At 46.2% G+C, this 16,396-nt stretch overlaps 1 protein-coding gene across 23 annotated transcripts in view; it reads left to right on the top strand.

Moving 5' to 3' along the window:
- OBSCN (obscurin, cytoskeletal calmodulin and titin-interacting RhoGEF) overlaps nt 1-16,396 on the top strand; it is a 154,520-nt gene that overhangs the window by 79,746 nt on the left and 58,378 nt on the right. For 9 of the 23 annotated variants that reach the window (XM_069006249.1, XM_069006250.1, XM_069006251.1 and 6 more), the window contains 8 exons: nt 5,370-5,636; nt 6,869-7,141; nt 9,431-9,697; nt 10,600-10,869; nt 11,407-11,673; nt 13,094-13,360; nt 14,705-14,971; nt 15,643-15,915. In XM_069006249.1, the coding sequence (XP_068862350.1) occupies nt 5,370-5,636; nt 6,869-7,141; nt 9,431-9,697; nt 10,600-10,869; nt 11,407-11,673; nt 13,094-13,360; nt 14,705-14,971; nt 15,643-15,915 (2,151 nt within the window). Of the gene's footprint in view, nt 1-13; nt 281-641; nt 906-1,565; nt 1,833-2,890; nt 3,158-3,843; nt 4,111-5,369; nt 5,637-6,868; nt 7,142-9,430; nt 9,698-10,599; nt 10,870-11,406; nt 11,674-13,093; nt 13,361-14,704; nt 14,972-15,642; nt 15,916-16,396 lie in introns of all 23 variants that reach the window. The other 14 variants (XM_069006237.1, XM_069006259.1, XM_069006236.1 and 11 more) reach the window with 7 other exon arrangements.

The following is a 16,396-nucleotide window of genomic DNA, read 5'->3' on the forward strand; positions in this document are numbered from 1 at the left end:
CTGCACCCTGCAGCTGTGCCTCCGTTTTTCCAAGAAGAAATGTCCAGCCAGGAAGGGGTAGAAGGTGGAACGGCCACTTTGCGCTGTGAGCTGAGCAAGGCCCCTGCCCGTGTCCAGTGGAAGAAGGGCCAGCACGTCCTCACCTCGGGCACCAAGTACAGCATGAGGCAGGAGGGACGTGAGGTGGAGCTGGTGGTCCATGACCTAGACCTGAGTGACAGTGGGGAGTATTCCTGTGTGTGTGGAGACAGGACCAGCACGGCTGCCTTAACAGTGCATGGTAACGTCATCCCTGGCATGAACATCCTCCAAACCTGCCCAAATCTCTGTTGCCACGGTCTGTTCCTGTCCCTTTCTGTCTACTTGGGCTTTTGTGTTCCTTTGGGTTCTGTGTGTTTCCTCCTTGTGTAGAATTGGGAAAAATGTTGCCCATTGGTGTTTGTCCCCCTCAGCTATGCTGGTTCATCTCACTTCCCTTGCTTGGATGCAGTGTCCAGGGAAGCTGGGGGAGATTTTCCATTGTGTTCCACTGACCTGGATCAGGGCTTGGTATTGCCCCATGAGACCTCTCCCCAAGGACCTCACCAAGCTGCTTTTTAAAGGAAATTCACCCTCTCTCTGGTAACTCTTTTACTCTTCAGCGCTGCCTCCAGAATTCAAGAGAGAGCTGAAGGACCTGGAAGCTGTGGAAAATGGTGCTGCTGCTCTGCAGTGTGAGCTGACAAAACCTGCTGAGGTGGAGTGGAAGAAAGGGCAGGAGGTGCTCAAAGAGAGCAGCAAATATGAAATGAGTCAGGACGGTGCTGTTGCAAAGCTGATTATCCATGAGCTGGAGGAGGAGGATGCTGGGCTTTACATCTGTGTGTGTGGAGATCAACAGACAACTGCCACGCTGACAGTCACTGGTAAAAAAAAAAAACAAAAAAGGAAAAGGTTCTAATATTTTCTGAAAATAAAAATAAGATTTTGGTTTAGTGATGCTTAGGGAAAAGGTTGTAAATCATAAGGCGTGCAGAGCAGCCTGGTCTATGCAGCTTGTGGAGTGGCCAGGCAGAAAATGGGAATTGCAATGAAGAACTAAATGCATTTTTTCAGTACGTTGCTGTCAGAATAATCAAAATCTCTCCTGCAAGTGGCCTGCCTTAAGAGGGAATCTGAACCCTTAAAATTCCCTGCCTTAAGAGGGGGTATGAACTCTTGCAACTCTCTGTCTTAGGAGGGAATCTGAACTTCTAAAATTCCCTCCTGATCTTCAAAACACTTCTTCAATGATCAGGGCAGCACCCTGGCTACTTTTACTGTAGGAAAACTATCAGTCCATTTCTATATCATAGATTGGATTCTATATATTTCATGGCACATGTAACTTTTTGAAATCCATTTCTTCTTGCTCCGCAGATATTCCTATTACTTCTCTGGGGAAATAGCCTCGTAGTTTGAATCTAGAGCACTGAGGTTTAGAGACATCCTCAAAAAAACTCTCTTTTGGTGCTTTCTTTTTCCCTCTGCTTCCTTTTTCCCAAGCCCCAGCTGCAGTAGGTCCAAATCACATTTCTATTTTATAGCCCTGCCAGCCCTTTTTAAACAAGAGCTTCAGAACACCGAGGCAGAAGAAGGTGGCACAGCAACACTGAGGTGTGAGCTCACCAAACCCAAGGCTCCAGTGGAGTGGAGGAAAGGGGATGTCACTCTCTACCCTGGTCTGAAATACGAGATGAAGCAGCAGGGCTGTGCTGCTGAATTGGTCATTTATGACCTGGAACTGGACGATTCAGGAATTTACACCTGTGACTCCGGACACCAGCGGACCACGGCTGTGGTGGCTGTGCATGGTAGGCAGAGTGGTGACCCTTGGCTCAATAGGGGTGGAGTGAAAGGAGCTTTTCCTGGTGTTCTCTGCAGCTATTGATTGCCTTTGCTGCTGGTCCACGCCTGAATAGATATTCTTCTTGGGCATGGCACATGGTCAAGGTAGAAATGTTCTTCTTGCAGTATCTGGAGTGTGAAAGCAATTAAATCATCAAATCCCAGAAATGTATGGGTTAGAAAGGATCTTAAAGATCATCCATTTCCATCCCCCTGCCATGGGCAGGGACACCTTCCACTGGCCTAGGTTGTTCAGAGCCCCAGCCAGCCTGTCCTTGAATGTTGTCATGATGTCAAAATATGCTGAACCCTCCTGTCCTGAATGCAGGGAGTGTGGCTGGATATGGGAATGGGATAAGGGATGCCTGCCTGGGATGGTAAGAGATGCACCAATTAGGGAATAAGGGATTTCTATGATATGTGAGTGTGCTGTATTGTTACTGGAGGCTTTGAACTTAAGGTGCAAATGCTGACTGCAGACAATTTAAATCCACACCTGTTTTCCTTCACTCCTTCTACCATCCCCAGAGCAAGGCCTTGCCCAAAATCAGGATTTCCCCTCCCATTTGCCACTTCACTGTGATCTCTTACCAAGAGATCAATGCTGACTTGATCTTTTATATGTTGATAGAAGCCTTATTTGGGAGGAAAATACTCTTTGTTTAATATTGCAAACTCACAGACCTCTGTTAAGGGACAAGGATCTGTGTAAGACAAGGATCATGTCCCAGTGACCTTTCCCTAGAGCATCCATGGCATGGGCACACTTCCATAGGAAAGTCTGACTCCTTCAGACCCCAAACCAGGCCATTCTGTGGACCACTAAGACCAGATCTCCCCTAAATTCATCTGTTCTCAGCACTTGGTTCCCTTAGTGGTTCAAGAAAGATTCTGCCGAGACAGAGTTGCAGCTCCAGGATGATGGAATCGTTAGGATAAGCCATATCTGAAGGATGGTGGTAGGACTGAATCCTTCTTGGACTAAAACACTCTTGAAACATTTTCCTCCTCTCAAATTTTACAGCACTGCCTGTCACATTTAAGCAGCCCCTACAGAATCAGGAATCTGAGGAAGGAAGCACAGCCACGTTCTGCTGTGAGCTGTCGAAACCCAGTGCTGCAGTGGAATGGAGGAAAGGAGGAGTGGGGCTGCAGCCCAGCCAGAAATATGAAATGAGGCAGAAGGGATGCCTGGTAGAGCTGTTGATACACAATCTCAAGTTAGAAGACACAGGAGAATACAGCTGTGACTTGGGGGATCAGGAAACCAGGGCAGCTCTGAGCGTGACAGGTACGTGGTGTGAGCTGACTCCTAAAGGAATAGGTTCCTCCAACATGCAAGACAACCTTTTCAATATGAATATTTTTAAGTGCATTATTGTTGTTCTCTATGGCTATTTTCCTTCTCATCTGATACATTAGGATTTTTTTTTTATTTTTAATGAGAATGGAAGAGGATGATACTTTGTTCTTCCAGCGCTGTGTTTGAGTTTTGAGTTTTAATAGGAAACACTTTCAAGCTTTGTGCCTGAGGAGAATTTAAAGAAAAAAGCAATGATTTAACATAACATCTGGACATTTCACGTGACATGTTGTTTGAATATTTGAAAAGAATATTTTCTTTCAAATCCTGTAAGAAGACAATGACCTCACTGACCTCTCAACGCTGTCCATGGAGTTTTGAAGTTCTTTGCTCCTGAGATTATTGTTAGATCAACTGAGGGTTAAAATCGTTCAATGAATTCACCACTGGGAAGGATTTGAGCAAAGGAAATAAATGTTATGGGTGCAGATGGCTTCTTCTGATGCAGCAAGATGATCTGGTGGCTCCAGGAAAATTCGAAAACATGGATCCTACTTAGGAATATCACAGTGAAAAGCAGAGTATCTTGTTCTCCAAGTGTCACTTTGTGTTAACCAGGACTTGACTCGGGCTTCGCTAAAAGATCCTGTTGATCCTTTTCTTTTCTCTTTTAGCTCTGCCAGTTCTTTTCCAAAAGCAGCTCAAAGACGAGGAGGCAGAAGAAGGAGCCGTGGTGAAGTTCTGGTGTGAGCTGACAAAGGATAACGCGGCGGTGGAGTGGAGGAAAGGCACCATGGAGCTCTTCCCGTGTGCCAAATACGAAATTAAATTAAGTGGGCGCACGGCTGAGCTTGTGATTCATAATGTAGAGCCAGAGGATGCCTCTGATTACACTTGTGACACGGGAGACCAGCAGAGCACTGCAGTCCTCAGAGTGAATGGTTAGCACTGCACCCACCTGGGATGGAGGAGAAGAGGCATTGGTGCAACCGTGTGAATGATATTATTTAATCCACTGGTGAATAAACCCCTGCCAAAGTTAGGATAACGAGGAAAAGAGGTGCCCAGTCGTAAGGCAGAGTGCAGAGAAGTGGATCTGGTGGGACAGGGTTCCTGCTCAAGCCTGTAAAGCACAGAGTGCAGTGCACTGACCCCTTTCTCTGATATGAAAAAAAGCAAGGAATTTCTGTGTCATGGGGATTTGGAAATAGTAGCAAAACTTTTTTTGGCACTTTGCAATTTTTCTGGCTCGCTCGAATCAATAGCAAATCACACATCATTTAGAAAAGTGTTTTGAGGTTGCTCTTTTTAATCTTCCTGTGAAGATCCTGAGAATGCTGTGTTTAACCACACCAGGAATAACGTCTGTGACTGTTCACAGAATCACAGAATGGGTCACTGGTCCAACCTCCCTGCTCAAACAGGGCCGTCCCAGCACCATCTGTGAAATGTTTGTGATTGTCTCAAAGTTGGGTGGGATTTGTGGCTTTGGTCTAAGCCTTTCAAACAACATCTTTTGGCTGAGTCTGACCCAAAAAGCAGCCACAGGGTCAACTATGGGTGAAAAAGCCCAATGACTGCTCTACCTGTCTCAAAGTAGTGTTAATACTGGAACCATAGGCACTGAGATTCCTGTTTTCCCAACTGCTCGCTCACACCCTGTGGATATTCCCTTCTTGTTTCCATCAGAGGCAAGCTGGTGTCTGAGCTGTTCCGTGCTCTACTTGAATAAATTTCCATTTGTGCATCATCTGGAAGGACTCACCCATGATGATCTGGGCCTTGAAAAGGCAGCTGAGAATTCAGAAATTAGTTTAAAGCTTTGTATTGTTTAGCTTTGAAAATCAGGAGTATTTCTGTAAAAGTGAGCAGATTTGCACAAGTTTAAACAGAAAGTGCCAGGTTTTGCTTGTCAAAATCTTTACGTAAGTTGGAGTTTCCAATATGCAGAGCAGATGCATGAAAGGTGTGATGTGGATGCCCTGGACCTTATGGGATATAAAGATAGTTGGGGAACTTTCTGGTCCTCTGGATATACACAATATAGGTCTGTTTATAGGGGAAAAAATAGTTTTATAATCGTATCACCACTTAATGCAAAATTGTTCTGCATCATCAAAGCCCAGGTGCCTTGTGCTGGGCTGTGCAGACCTGGCATTCAAGCAAAGAGCCCATGTGTTATTTATTTCTCACTTTACAGCCATCAAACCCCAGCTGAAGCAGCAGCTGAGGAACGAGGAAGTGGAGGTGGGAGGAACAGCCAGGCTGCGCTGCGAGATTTCCATCAGCAAAGCAGAAGTGGAGTGGAGGAAGGATGGAGTCCTCCTGCATTCCAGCTCCAAGTACGAAATGTGGCAGGACGGGACCCTCAGGGAGCTCCGTGTTCACCACCTGGAGCCTGGGGATGCTGGAGAATATTCCTGCAAGGCTGGAGACCAGACGAGCTCTGCCAAACTCACCGTGAAAGGCAAGACCTGTTTGTTGGAACAAGGAGATTTTCCCTTCAGGAAACTAAGATTTCACAGCATAATTGAGTTATGTACACGGACATAACATAAAATCAGTTATTGTGATAAACACCGAGCATAGGAAAGGTATCACAAAAAAAAAAATCTTATGGTCAGTGGATGCACCAAAGCAAAGATTGACTTGGTGGACACGAGAGGATAAGGCAGCTGTAATCTGTGACTCAGGGCTTGGAATATTTGCTTGACATCATATGCATGGGACTGAACAGATGGTCCAGCCCCAGCTTCCAGTCACATGGCAGCTGCATCTGGCCTTAATATCACTGCAGAGCTTAGATTGGACCACTGGTGTGGAACAAACTCCCCCAGCATCTCCACAGGCTACTCCACGTTGTAGATCCCCTGCACATCACACCCAGCTGCACCATTTTTCGTGCAGATGGTGACCTCAGTTGTAGGAATATCCACTGCCCTTGCTCAGAGGGAGATTGAGCTGCTTTTCAAATGGTTGGACTCAATGATTTTAGAAGTCTTTTGCAACCTTAGTTATTTTATAATTCCTTTGGTATTCCCCAGCGGGTTTGGGGTATATATGGGTTAGCTTCTGCCTGCTGGAGGTTGTCTGTATGATCCTTGCACAGGTGCCCAGCTGCCCTAGAAGCAGGACTCAGGCAAACTGCAGTGCAGATCCCCTGTGCTCACATAAATCCAGTGAGTCCTGCTGGGAGGACAAAGCCAGCCAGGGCCTCAGCCAGTTTGGAGCGTCAGCATGGAGTAAAGGCAGTTCTGCTCACAGAAATACAGTAGAGAGGATCAGGCTTTATCGTTAACCTGTGAAGGTGTCTAAGTGCAAGTGGAATAAACTTAAAAATCCAGGTTTTGGCATCCAGCATTCATGCCTTGTTCACCCAGCTAAGAGTATCAAGAGTAATTAAAAAAAAAACAATGCGCAGTGTGTCTCTGAGCAAGGACAAGGGGTAAAGTCACTATCCAAAAGTCATTTGTCCTGCTGCCAAGTACACTGAAAGCAGGGTTTGAAATGTGATTTGAGAGGCTGTGCTGCCTCCACCCTTGGAGGTCCTTGAAGGAAAAAGTGCCGAGCAACCGGGCCCTGCTCTTAGCAGTGCTTGGAGCAGGTGACTTCCAAAAGTCCACTGCAGCCTGTATTATTCAAGGTTCCATGATTTGATCCACATTTTCCCTTTCATTTGCCATTTCTGCCTCCTCACAGAGCCTGATGTGACCATCGTGAGTGGCCTCAAGGACATGGTGGTGTCCGAAGGGGACGATGTCACCTTTCGGTGCCAGGTTTCCCACGAGCACGCGAGGGACGTGGAATGGAAGCTGCAGGATGTCGCTCTGCAGAACAATGAAATGAACGAGATCTCGGTGGAGAAAGGGAAGATGCACACCCTGACCCTAAGGAAGGTGACTGAGCAGGACATAGGCACCATCACGTTCCGAGTGGGAGCCCACACGTCAACAGCAGAGCTCACAGTGAAAGGTGAGGGCTCCCTGTGGTGTGGAGCAGGGTCAGTGGGAACAGGACATGTTTTACTTATGCTGACAGTAAATTCGAGGCTGTAATTCACCCCTTGTTAGCCCAGGTCTTTGGGGTGCTTGTGCTTCAAAGCATCTGTGACTGCAATCGCCACAGATAAAAAGGGGACATTTCACCATCTTCCCGAAGCTCACTGATTCCTAGAGACATTCCTGGCTTGGCTTCACTACTTGGATGGATAGACCTGGAACTTTCATTGCTTCCACTCTCCCTTTTAGAATCATAGAATAATTGGCGTTTGGAGGGACCTTTAAAAGCCATCTTGTCCACTGGCCCTGCATTGAGCAGGGACATCTTCAACCAGATCAGGTTGCTCAGATTTGCTTTTCTATTTCTTTCTTTCTCTAAACATTATTTTGATGAAATTCTCCATCCACCATCCTTTTCCTTCCCTCTTAGAAGCTTCTTTTAACCCCTCAGTAAATAACACAGAAATCAGATTTTTTTTTTTTTTTTTTTTTTTTTAATACTCAACCATATGGCTGTAGCTTAAACACTGCAGGAAATGAGATAAAGGTGCCTGGGAAGCAAAGAAAACAAAGCAAAGCAAACAAACCAAAGAAAACAAAGCACACAAATCCTTTGCTTTGTAATTTCAGTGCCACCTCCAGTCTTTAAGGAGAAACTGCAGAGCAGGGAAGTGCAGGAGGAGGGCACAGCTGTCCTCCACTTCCAGCTCTCCCAGCTCAGTGCTGAGGTGAAATGGAAAAAGGGCCCTCAGGGGATTTCCCCAAGCTCCAAGTATGAAATCAGGCAGCAGGGAACAGTCCATATTTTAAAGATTCATCACTTAAAACCAGAAGACTCTGACAAAAACACCTGTGATAATGGAAATGAACAAACAACAGCCACCCTGACTGTTAAAGGTGGGTTGTGTTGGGGCTTTTTTTAAGGTAAGAAACTTGCTCCACTCTCTTAGGCTCTGCCAAGAGGATCCTTTCTACTGTCCTTGACTTCAGATGTACTGTGCTGTCAAAAAGCAGCTGAGTCCTTTTGCTTTTGGAAGTCCTGAGCAAATTAAATGCAGGGACCCAAGTGCAGTAACTACTTCCACACTTTGAGACCCTATGGCCTCTCTCTGGTCACTCAGACAAGCAGGGCTGGAGCTAGAAGTAGAATATGGCTATTTTTGATGCTTAATCATCCTTTGAGCTGTAATTCTGCCTGCAAAAATGGTGATCCGGGTGAAATTGTTCAAACCTGGACACAACTCCAGCTGATGAGGAAGGCACCCTGACAATTCTGGTGGCAAAGATCTCTAAAATAGATGTAATGTGACAATATATCGGGTTTTTTTACAATCTAATCTGATACAAATACAATATTAAGTTGACTTTTTCTGAGAGACGTGATCAGGAGAAACAAAGGTAAGCCAGGATGTTGTTAAATCCCACCTTTTGAAATATCCCTGAGGGCTCTTCCATGAAGGGCATGCACCTGCCTGCAGTCTCACTAACCCCACAGTCCAGGAATAGCAGAATATTGGCACTATAAGCAGGTCCTCTGATGGTGTTTGCCCATTTGTGTCTCTGTGTGTGGTCTCAGCCACTTCAGCACTCCGTGAAAAAAATTCCAAACCCAAGAAACTGAGGAAGCCTCTGCAGCCACACTGTAAATACCAATTCAGCCAATTGGCTGAATACACATATATATATATACACCAATAAGTGTGGAGCCACTGAGGTTCTTCCAGGAAACTTGATTGAGTAGCTAAACTTCTACATGTGGCACTTCACAAATCCACCCATCAAATCTCTGCCTTGGCCCTCCAGTGATAACATCAGCACAGAGACTTTCAGGGTTCATTTCTCTGCTGGTCCAGTTTTCAAACAAGGAACGTTATATAAAGAAGTTTCTCCATTTCTCCCAAATACACAAGGACTTGGATATCAGGAGTAGGATTTTGAGGTGTGGTTCTGGTACCCATTTGGAGATACACACACTGAGATGCTCAAAACTCTGTATCCATGACCATTCCTGTGCAAGAAGGAACATAATCCTTGAGGTGCTCACTGTGTGCAGTGTCCAGTGATTCTTCAGCAGTGCAGAGTGCTCAGAGCTCCTGGAAATCCAGCACTTTCTGTCAGTCCTTATTTTGCTTTTAATCTAACTTTGGAGTTGAGTTTGAACCAAATTGAGGATGGCACCAGAGCTTCATCAAACACAAGGCTTAGTTACACAGTCAGCAATGACACATGATTTTTTTTTCCCCTCTGATTTCTCCCGGTTTAGCTTCTCCAGTCACCTTCACACAACCACTCCAGAACCAACAAGCTGAGGAAGGCGGCACCGTCACGTTGAGCTGTGAGGTCTCCAAATCCAACACCACTGTGCAGTGGAAGAAGGCAGGGACAGTGCTGCGACCCAGTGACAAGTACAAGATGAGGCAGGCGGGGCCCGTGGCTGAGCTGACGATTCACAACCTGAGCGAAGCTGATGCTGGGGAGTACACCTGTGACACAGGGGACCAGCAAACCACGGCAGCAGTGAGCCTGAAAGGTGGGGCTTTGCACGGGAAAGAGCTGGGCTGAGCTTGGCACTGCCTCAGGGGCATGGGATTGAGTAATTTGGTAGCTAAACCTTGCCCTGTGCCCAAGGAGAACCACGGGGATCTCAGAGATGAGAGAGGTTTCAGAGGGATAAGAAATGGGTCAGTATCTCTAGAAATGGGTCTTCAATCACTGATTCTGTGGTTTGATGACAGTGTCACCCACTGGAATCTGTTGACAAGTTTTTCCACAACACACAGATGGTGATTGTACACGTTTTAAATATTCATTATGCACACCACACAGTTTAACATGCAAGCTTTTTGGACTGTCATATATATGCACATAATGCATATGCAGACATGAATCATTAATCTGTAAGGCTGTAACATGTTGCTATACTTCCAGGTACCTATATTTCCATGAGTTTAGAATTATAGAATCATAGAATGCTTTGGGTTGGAAGGAACCTTCAGGAAAATTTAATTCCAACCCCCTGCCATGGGCAGGGACACCTCCCACTAGCCCAGGTTGCTCCAATTCCCATCCAACCTGGCCTTGGACACTGCCAGGGATCCAGGGGCAGCCACAGCTTCTCTGGGCACCCTGTGCCAGGGCCTCCCCACCCTCACAGGGAATAATTTCTTTCTAACATCTAAGCTAACCCTGCACTCTTTCTGTTTAAAACCATCACCCCTTTTTCTGTCACTATCTACCCCTATAAAAAGTCCTTCTTCCTCCTTTTTATAATCCCCCAAAGCCTTCTCTTTCAGTCTGAACACCCTTGGATTTATTACTTAGGGCCTCAAATAACAATAACATAGTACTGTCAACAAAGAGCATAAGGAAATGTCTAACCCAGGAAGTATCAGTTGAAAGTAGATCTCAAACTCTGTTGCCCTTTCCATGAAGAGCCAGCGGCCACCATTGTGGAGAGGCTGAAGGACATCGCCACGTACGAAGGAGAAGACGCGGTGTTCGAGTGCAGGCTGTCCCGGGAAACAGCTCAGGATGCCCAGTGGTTCCTGGGGGATGTTCCCCTGCAATCCAACGAAATGAACGAGATCAGGGTCCAAGGGACACGTCACAGCTTGATCCTGAGGAAGGTGACCCTGGAAGACTGTGGGTCCATCACTTTCAAAGTGGGGCAACATTCGTCAGCAGCACAGCTGAAGGTGGAAGGTGAGCAGCCTCCCAGGAAAAGGGGTTGAGGAGGTATTGGCAGGCACTGCTTTGACAGCTGGAGAGGTGTATTTGGGATTAGGAAGCCTTGGAAATTTTGGGAGATTCTGCTAACCTCATTTAGCATTTTAGAGAGCTACATCCAAGCCAGTCATTCCAGTCATTTTTATTGTACATGGAATGAAGATTAATATTGACATCCTTTGATGTTATTTGATATAATAATTAATATTAAGATCCTTTGAAGACCATCCAACTAAGCAGCTGATCATAGAATCAATGGTGAAGAGTGTCAAGAATATGCTCTAGATTAATCTCCTACTTATGATGCTTTTAGATCATATTTACTAAAAAGTCTCTGAAAAACCTTTCTTTTAAGATATATAGAATGATTTTTGAAAGATAGCCCATGCCAATACCTTATGTTGTTCATTCCTCTTCCATCTGGTTCCAAACGTAGCTACAGACACCCAGCTCTGCCCTGGGGGTGATGCTGGGTGAGGCTGCTGCAGCAGTGCTGGTCTCCTCTCCCCACAGCTGCCCCAGTCACCTTCGTGAAGGAGCTGCACAACCTGGAGCTGCAGGAGGGTGGCACTGCCCACCTGTCCTGCGAGGTGTCCAAGCCTGATGTCCCAGTGGAGTGGAAGAAGGGCACGTCCGTGATCCGCTCCAGCCACAAGTGCAGCGTCCAGCACGAGGGGAAGGTGCACACGCTGGTCATTCGCGACCTGAACCGCGCCGATGCCGGGGAGTACAGCTGCCACACGGCTGCTGGCAAGACCACGGCCAGACTCGAGGTGAAAGGTATGGTTTCCTCTCTGCCCAGCAGCGGTGAGAGGAGGGAACATCCATTTTAGAGCTCTCTACTACAAGAGAGATACTGATCAGTGGAGCAAGTGCAGCAGAATCCACCAAGTTTGTCAGGGGGCTGGAGGATGTGAAGTTCGTGGACAAACTCTGTTGTGATAGGACAAGGCATGAGGGCTCTAAACTAAAAGAGGGACAATTTAGATTAGGTATAAGAAAGATATTTGTTACAGCGAGGGTGGGCAGGCCCTGGCACAGGGTGCCCAGAGAAGCTGTGGCTGCCCCTGGATCCCTGGCAGTGTCCAAGGCCAGGCTGGATGGGGCTTGGAGCAACCTGGGCTAGTGGGAGGTGTCCCTGCCCATGGCAGGGGGTGGAACGAGATGATGGTACCTTCTAATTTAAACCATTCTGGGATCTAAATATAAGCAGAGGCAAGGGCAGCTGTGCTTGTTAACTGGGGAAGAGAAAGTGGAAGTGGAAGCTCACTGTCCTCTGCAGCTTCCTAGTGGAGATCTGCAGGGAAGAGAGACACAGAACTTTCCTGGAGGGCTCAGTAAAGAGATGACAGGCAGCAAGTGCAAGCTGTGGTGAGAGAAATTCAGATGAGAAAAAACCCAGCCTTTAACAATGGAGGGGTGGTCAGACATCGGAGCTGAGATCCAGAGGAGTGGAGGAATCTCCATCCATGGGGGATCTCCAGAAGTCCCTTCAAGCCTTAATTATTCTGTAATTGATCTCTGGCTGTGTGATCTGTAGCCTCGGATTATAACCCCAGATTTATAGATTCTATAGATATTCTAATATAAACCACATATATTATTCTCTATATCATTAATATTTTATATTATATAATATAAAAATATGTAATTCTATTCTATATGTATTATTCTAGTATCTTATTTTATATATTCTAATCTATTCCATATATTCCAATTTTGATATTTTCTATTTATTCTAATATTACATATTAATATATATTTTATATATATACATATATGTATATTTTTATATTTTTATATTTTTATATTTTTATATTTTTATATATATATTTGTATGTTCTTTGAGTGGTTTTATCCCGTTCTATGATTTTATTTCAAAGATGGAAAGCTATCTGGCCTTCAGTAATAATTACTGAATTTAGTTGGGAATTCTTTGTGAAAAGAAGTCTGGGTTATGGAGAGAGAAATGTAGCTCACATAGAAATCAAATTTTTCCTGCTGATTAACTCCCCTTCCTCCTCCTCCTCTGTCTAGGTTTGACTTTGGCATCCCTGGAAGGTCTCCTTAGGGAAATGCAGCCAGAGCTGTGCATGAACCTCATGAACGGCTCTATCCATACCTCAACACTAAAACATTCCTCTATTTTCTATTTTCGCCTCAACCCCTTCTTTTCTCTTTGCACCACCCCCCTTGCCAGGCCTGCCTGTGCTGTTCAAGCAGTGGCTGAAGAACGAGGAGGTGGAGGAAGGGCGCACGGCGGTGCTGCACTGCGAGCTCACGCAGCCCCACGCGCGCGTGCAGTGGAGGAAAGGGGACGCGGTGCTGCAGCCCGGCGACAAGTACGAGATCCGCCAGGAGGGGACACGAGTGGAGCTCCTCATCTACGAGGCTGAGGCTCAGGATGCTGGAGAATACACCTGTGACTCGGGGGATCAGCAAACCACGGCGTCGCTGCAGGTCAAAGGTAGGTTAGGGCTTGTTTGGAGGCTGAGAAGTCCTGGCTGTGTCCATCCTTCAGAGGGGGGCCTGGAATCACCCGGGCCAGGCTGGATGGGGCTCTGAACAACCTGGTCTAGTGGAAGGTGTCCCTGACCATGGCACGGGGTGGAACTGGATGATTTTCAAAGTCCCTTCCAACCTAAACCTTTCTGTGACTTAGTTTGGAAAAGACCTCTGAGATCACTGAGATTTTCCAACTGTTAACATAAGACTGCCAAGCCCACCACTAAACCATGTCCCCAAGGGCCACATCCATATGGAAATTTTATCACTGAATTATCATTGACACTCTGTGAACTCAAACTGGGATATTTCACCATACCTAGGACAAGTCCATTTTAAATTGACCCATTATATCTCTTAGTGCCTGAGCAGCCTGTGAATTGGGGCTCTCTAGTGGCTGTGGTTTTGGATTTTACAGTTTTATTCATTTTGTACTAAGAATTCTATTGGTTTTGGATTTTAGTTTTATTCATTTTATACTAAAAATTCTATGGTTTGGGATTTTACAGTTTTATTCATTTTGTGCTAAGAATTCTGTGTCTTTTAGGTTAGATCACACTTGTAGATTGTGGGTTTAGTCACCATAACCAACTGTTGCTCAGAGCATGTGGTTTCAGAGATTAAATACCCAAACTCTCATGTTCCAGCTGAAGGAACTGGGGATTTTTAACCTGGAGAAAAGGAGGCTCAGGGGAGCTGTTATCACTCTCTGCAAGTACTGACAGGATGTTGTAGTGAGGTAAAAGTTGGTCTATTTTCACAAGTAACAAGCAATAGGGTGACAGGAAATGGCCTCAAGTTGCACCAGGGGAAGTTTAGATTCGGTGTTAAGAAATAATTCCTCACTGAAAGGGTGGTCAAGCATTGGCACGGACTGCCCAGGGAAGCAGTGGAGTCACCATCCCTGGAGATATTCAAAAGATGTGTAGCTGTGACACTTGGGGACGTGGCTTAGTGGTGGATTTGGCTGTGCTGGGTTAATGGCTGGACATGATCTTAAGTGTCTTTTCCAACCTAAAGGATTCTGACTCTCAGTGTTGTGATTGGTATCGTTGTGCTCTATGTGCTTACACTGAGAATAGTGAGTATGGCCATGTGAAGAGCTTCAGAGGCCCTGTGGCCTCTGGCAGCCCTTTATGGAGCAACACTTGGACACCTTTGCAGTATCAGCAGCTGATCCCATAAGTGACCAGCAGGCAAATTGTGGCTCACAAAAAGAAAGAGGGGAAGAGCTCAGCTGGAGAAGCTACAGTCAGGTTTCTCACCTCCGAGTGCTGTCACTGATGCAGTTGCTTCTCCACCACAGTACTGCCAGTGCTGTTTAACAAAGAGCTGAAAAACGTAGAGGCTGAAGAAGGGGGAACAGCTGTTTTGCACTGTGAGATCTCCAAGCCGGACGCTCCCGTTGAGTGGAGGAAAGGAGGGGTGGTCATTCAGCCCAGTGACAAGCACGAGGTGAAGCTGAAGGGCAGCGTAGCTGAGCTGATCATCCATGGTGTAGAACCTGATGACTGTGGGGATTATACCTGCAGCACTGGATACGAGATCACCACAGGGTCTGTGTATGTGCAAGGTAAGGTGGTGAAATGTGGTGGAAATGCTGCGGTTTTCTGCCTGCATTTCTTACTCCAAAATCTTTGACAGTAACTGGCCAAACAGCAGAGAGTCCATTCATTTCTTTCCTGATTCCAGTGAAGGTATAAACTCTCACCTCCAGGGTGGGGTTGGATCAATATTTTTAAGTTGAATTAGTTCAGAGTACTGACTGTACTGTGTACTAGAGCAGACTGTGCTACTTCTGAAAAACCTGGAGCAGTGGTCATAAAAAATACCGAAATTCTTGTTATAACTGACTTCAGCTTCTATCATTGTTGATATTCTTATTACTTCTTTAAAGCACCCAAGTGAACATTTAAATCTTTAAGTACCTCTCTGCCTCATACAACATCTGCAGATGGTTGCAACACACAGGAGAGCCAGGCACGACCTGGGCATGGAATGGAGTTTCCTCCCAGTGAAATGATGTTTGCAGAGACACACACTGCTCTTGCAAGCAGCTGTAAGGATGGAAGGTAGTTTCTAACCCTCTTCAAGAATATTTTACCTCTTTTTTTCCTCGGAAAAACACCTCAATTTTAACTATCCTGGACATCTTGCACTTGGGCTGGGGTTGTTCTGCAGGGAGCAACTTGTGCGTGTTTGTTTTTGTTTTCCTTTGGCACCTTCTCTTGCTCTGTCACGCAGAAGAAGCAGCAGTGATAGTGTCTGGTTTAAGGAGCACAGACGTCTTTGTGGGCGAGTCAGCCACGTTCACCTGCGAGCTCTCGCACCCGGGCGTGAAGAACGTGCAGTGGTGGCTCGATGGGACCCCCCTTCACAACAACCTGGTGACTGAAATCTCTGAGCAGGATGGCAGGATCCACACCTTAACCCTAAATGACGTGGCGTGCCACGACTCGGGCACTGTCACCTTCAGAGCTGGGTCCCTTATATCTTCAGCTAAATTATTAGTCAAAGGTATTTTCCTGTTGGAAAGAAACACGTGGCCACCTCAGCTCCATGTGCTGGTGCTTCTGCCTTCCAGGCTACCCTTACTAAATCCCTTCACGGTTCTCCTGTGCCCTGCAACCCTCCCATTCTCACCCCAGAAGTCTTCTAGGTACAACCACACTGATTTTTGCAGTGGTTCAGGTGGGGGAGGCTTACAGGGTCAGGGCTGCTGCTTTCACCCCACATCAAGGAAGAGATGAACGTAAACATCTGTACTAGCACCTGACTCTATATCCCCACTTCAGCTTTTTTTAAAATAATACCACAAAATCTTGTGGAGGTGGCAATTCACAAAATTACCACTGTGCTGCTCCACAGCTGGGCTACTGGTGCTGAGCTCAGCATATTCCCAGGATGGGATTTTGGGCTGTTCCTGGAAACCAAAGGATGTGTGGCATTGCAGTAACACAGACACAAAATGTGCCTCGTCCCTTCACTGGCAAAGCTT

The sequence above is a fragment of the Aphelocoma coerulescens genome, chromosome 2 (assembly GCF_041296385.1).
Source record: "Aphelocoma coerulescens isolate FSJ_1873_10779 chromosome 2, UR_Acoe_1.0, whole genome shotgun sequence".
Classification (NCBI taxonomy): domain Eukaryota; kingdom Metazoa; phylum Chordata; class Aves; order Passeriformes; family Corvidae; genus Aphelocoma; species Aphelocoma coerulescens.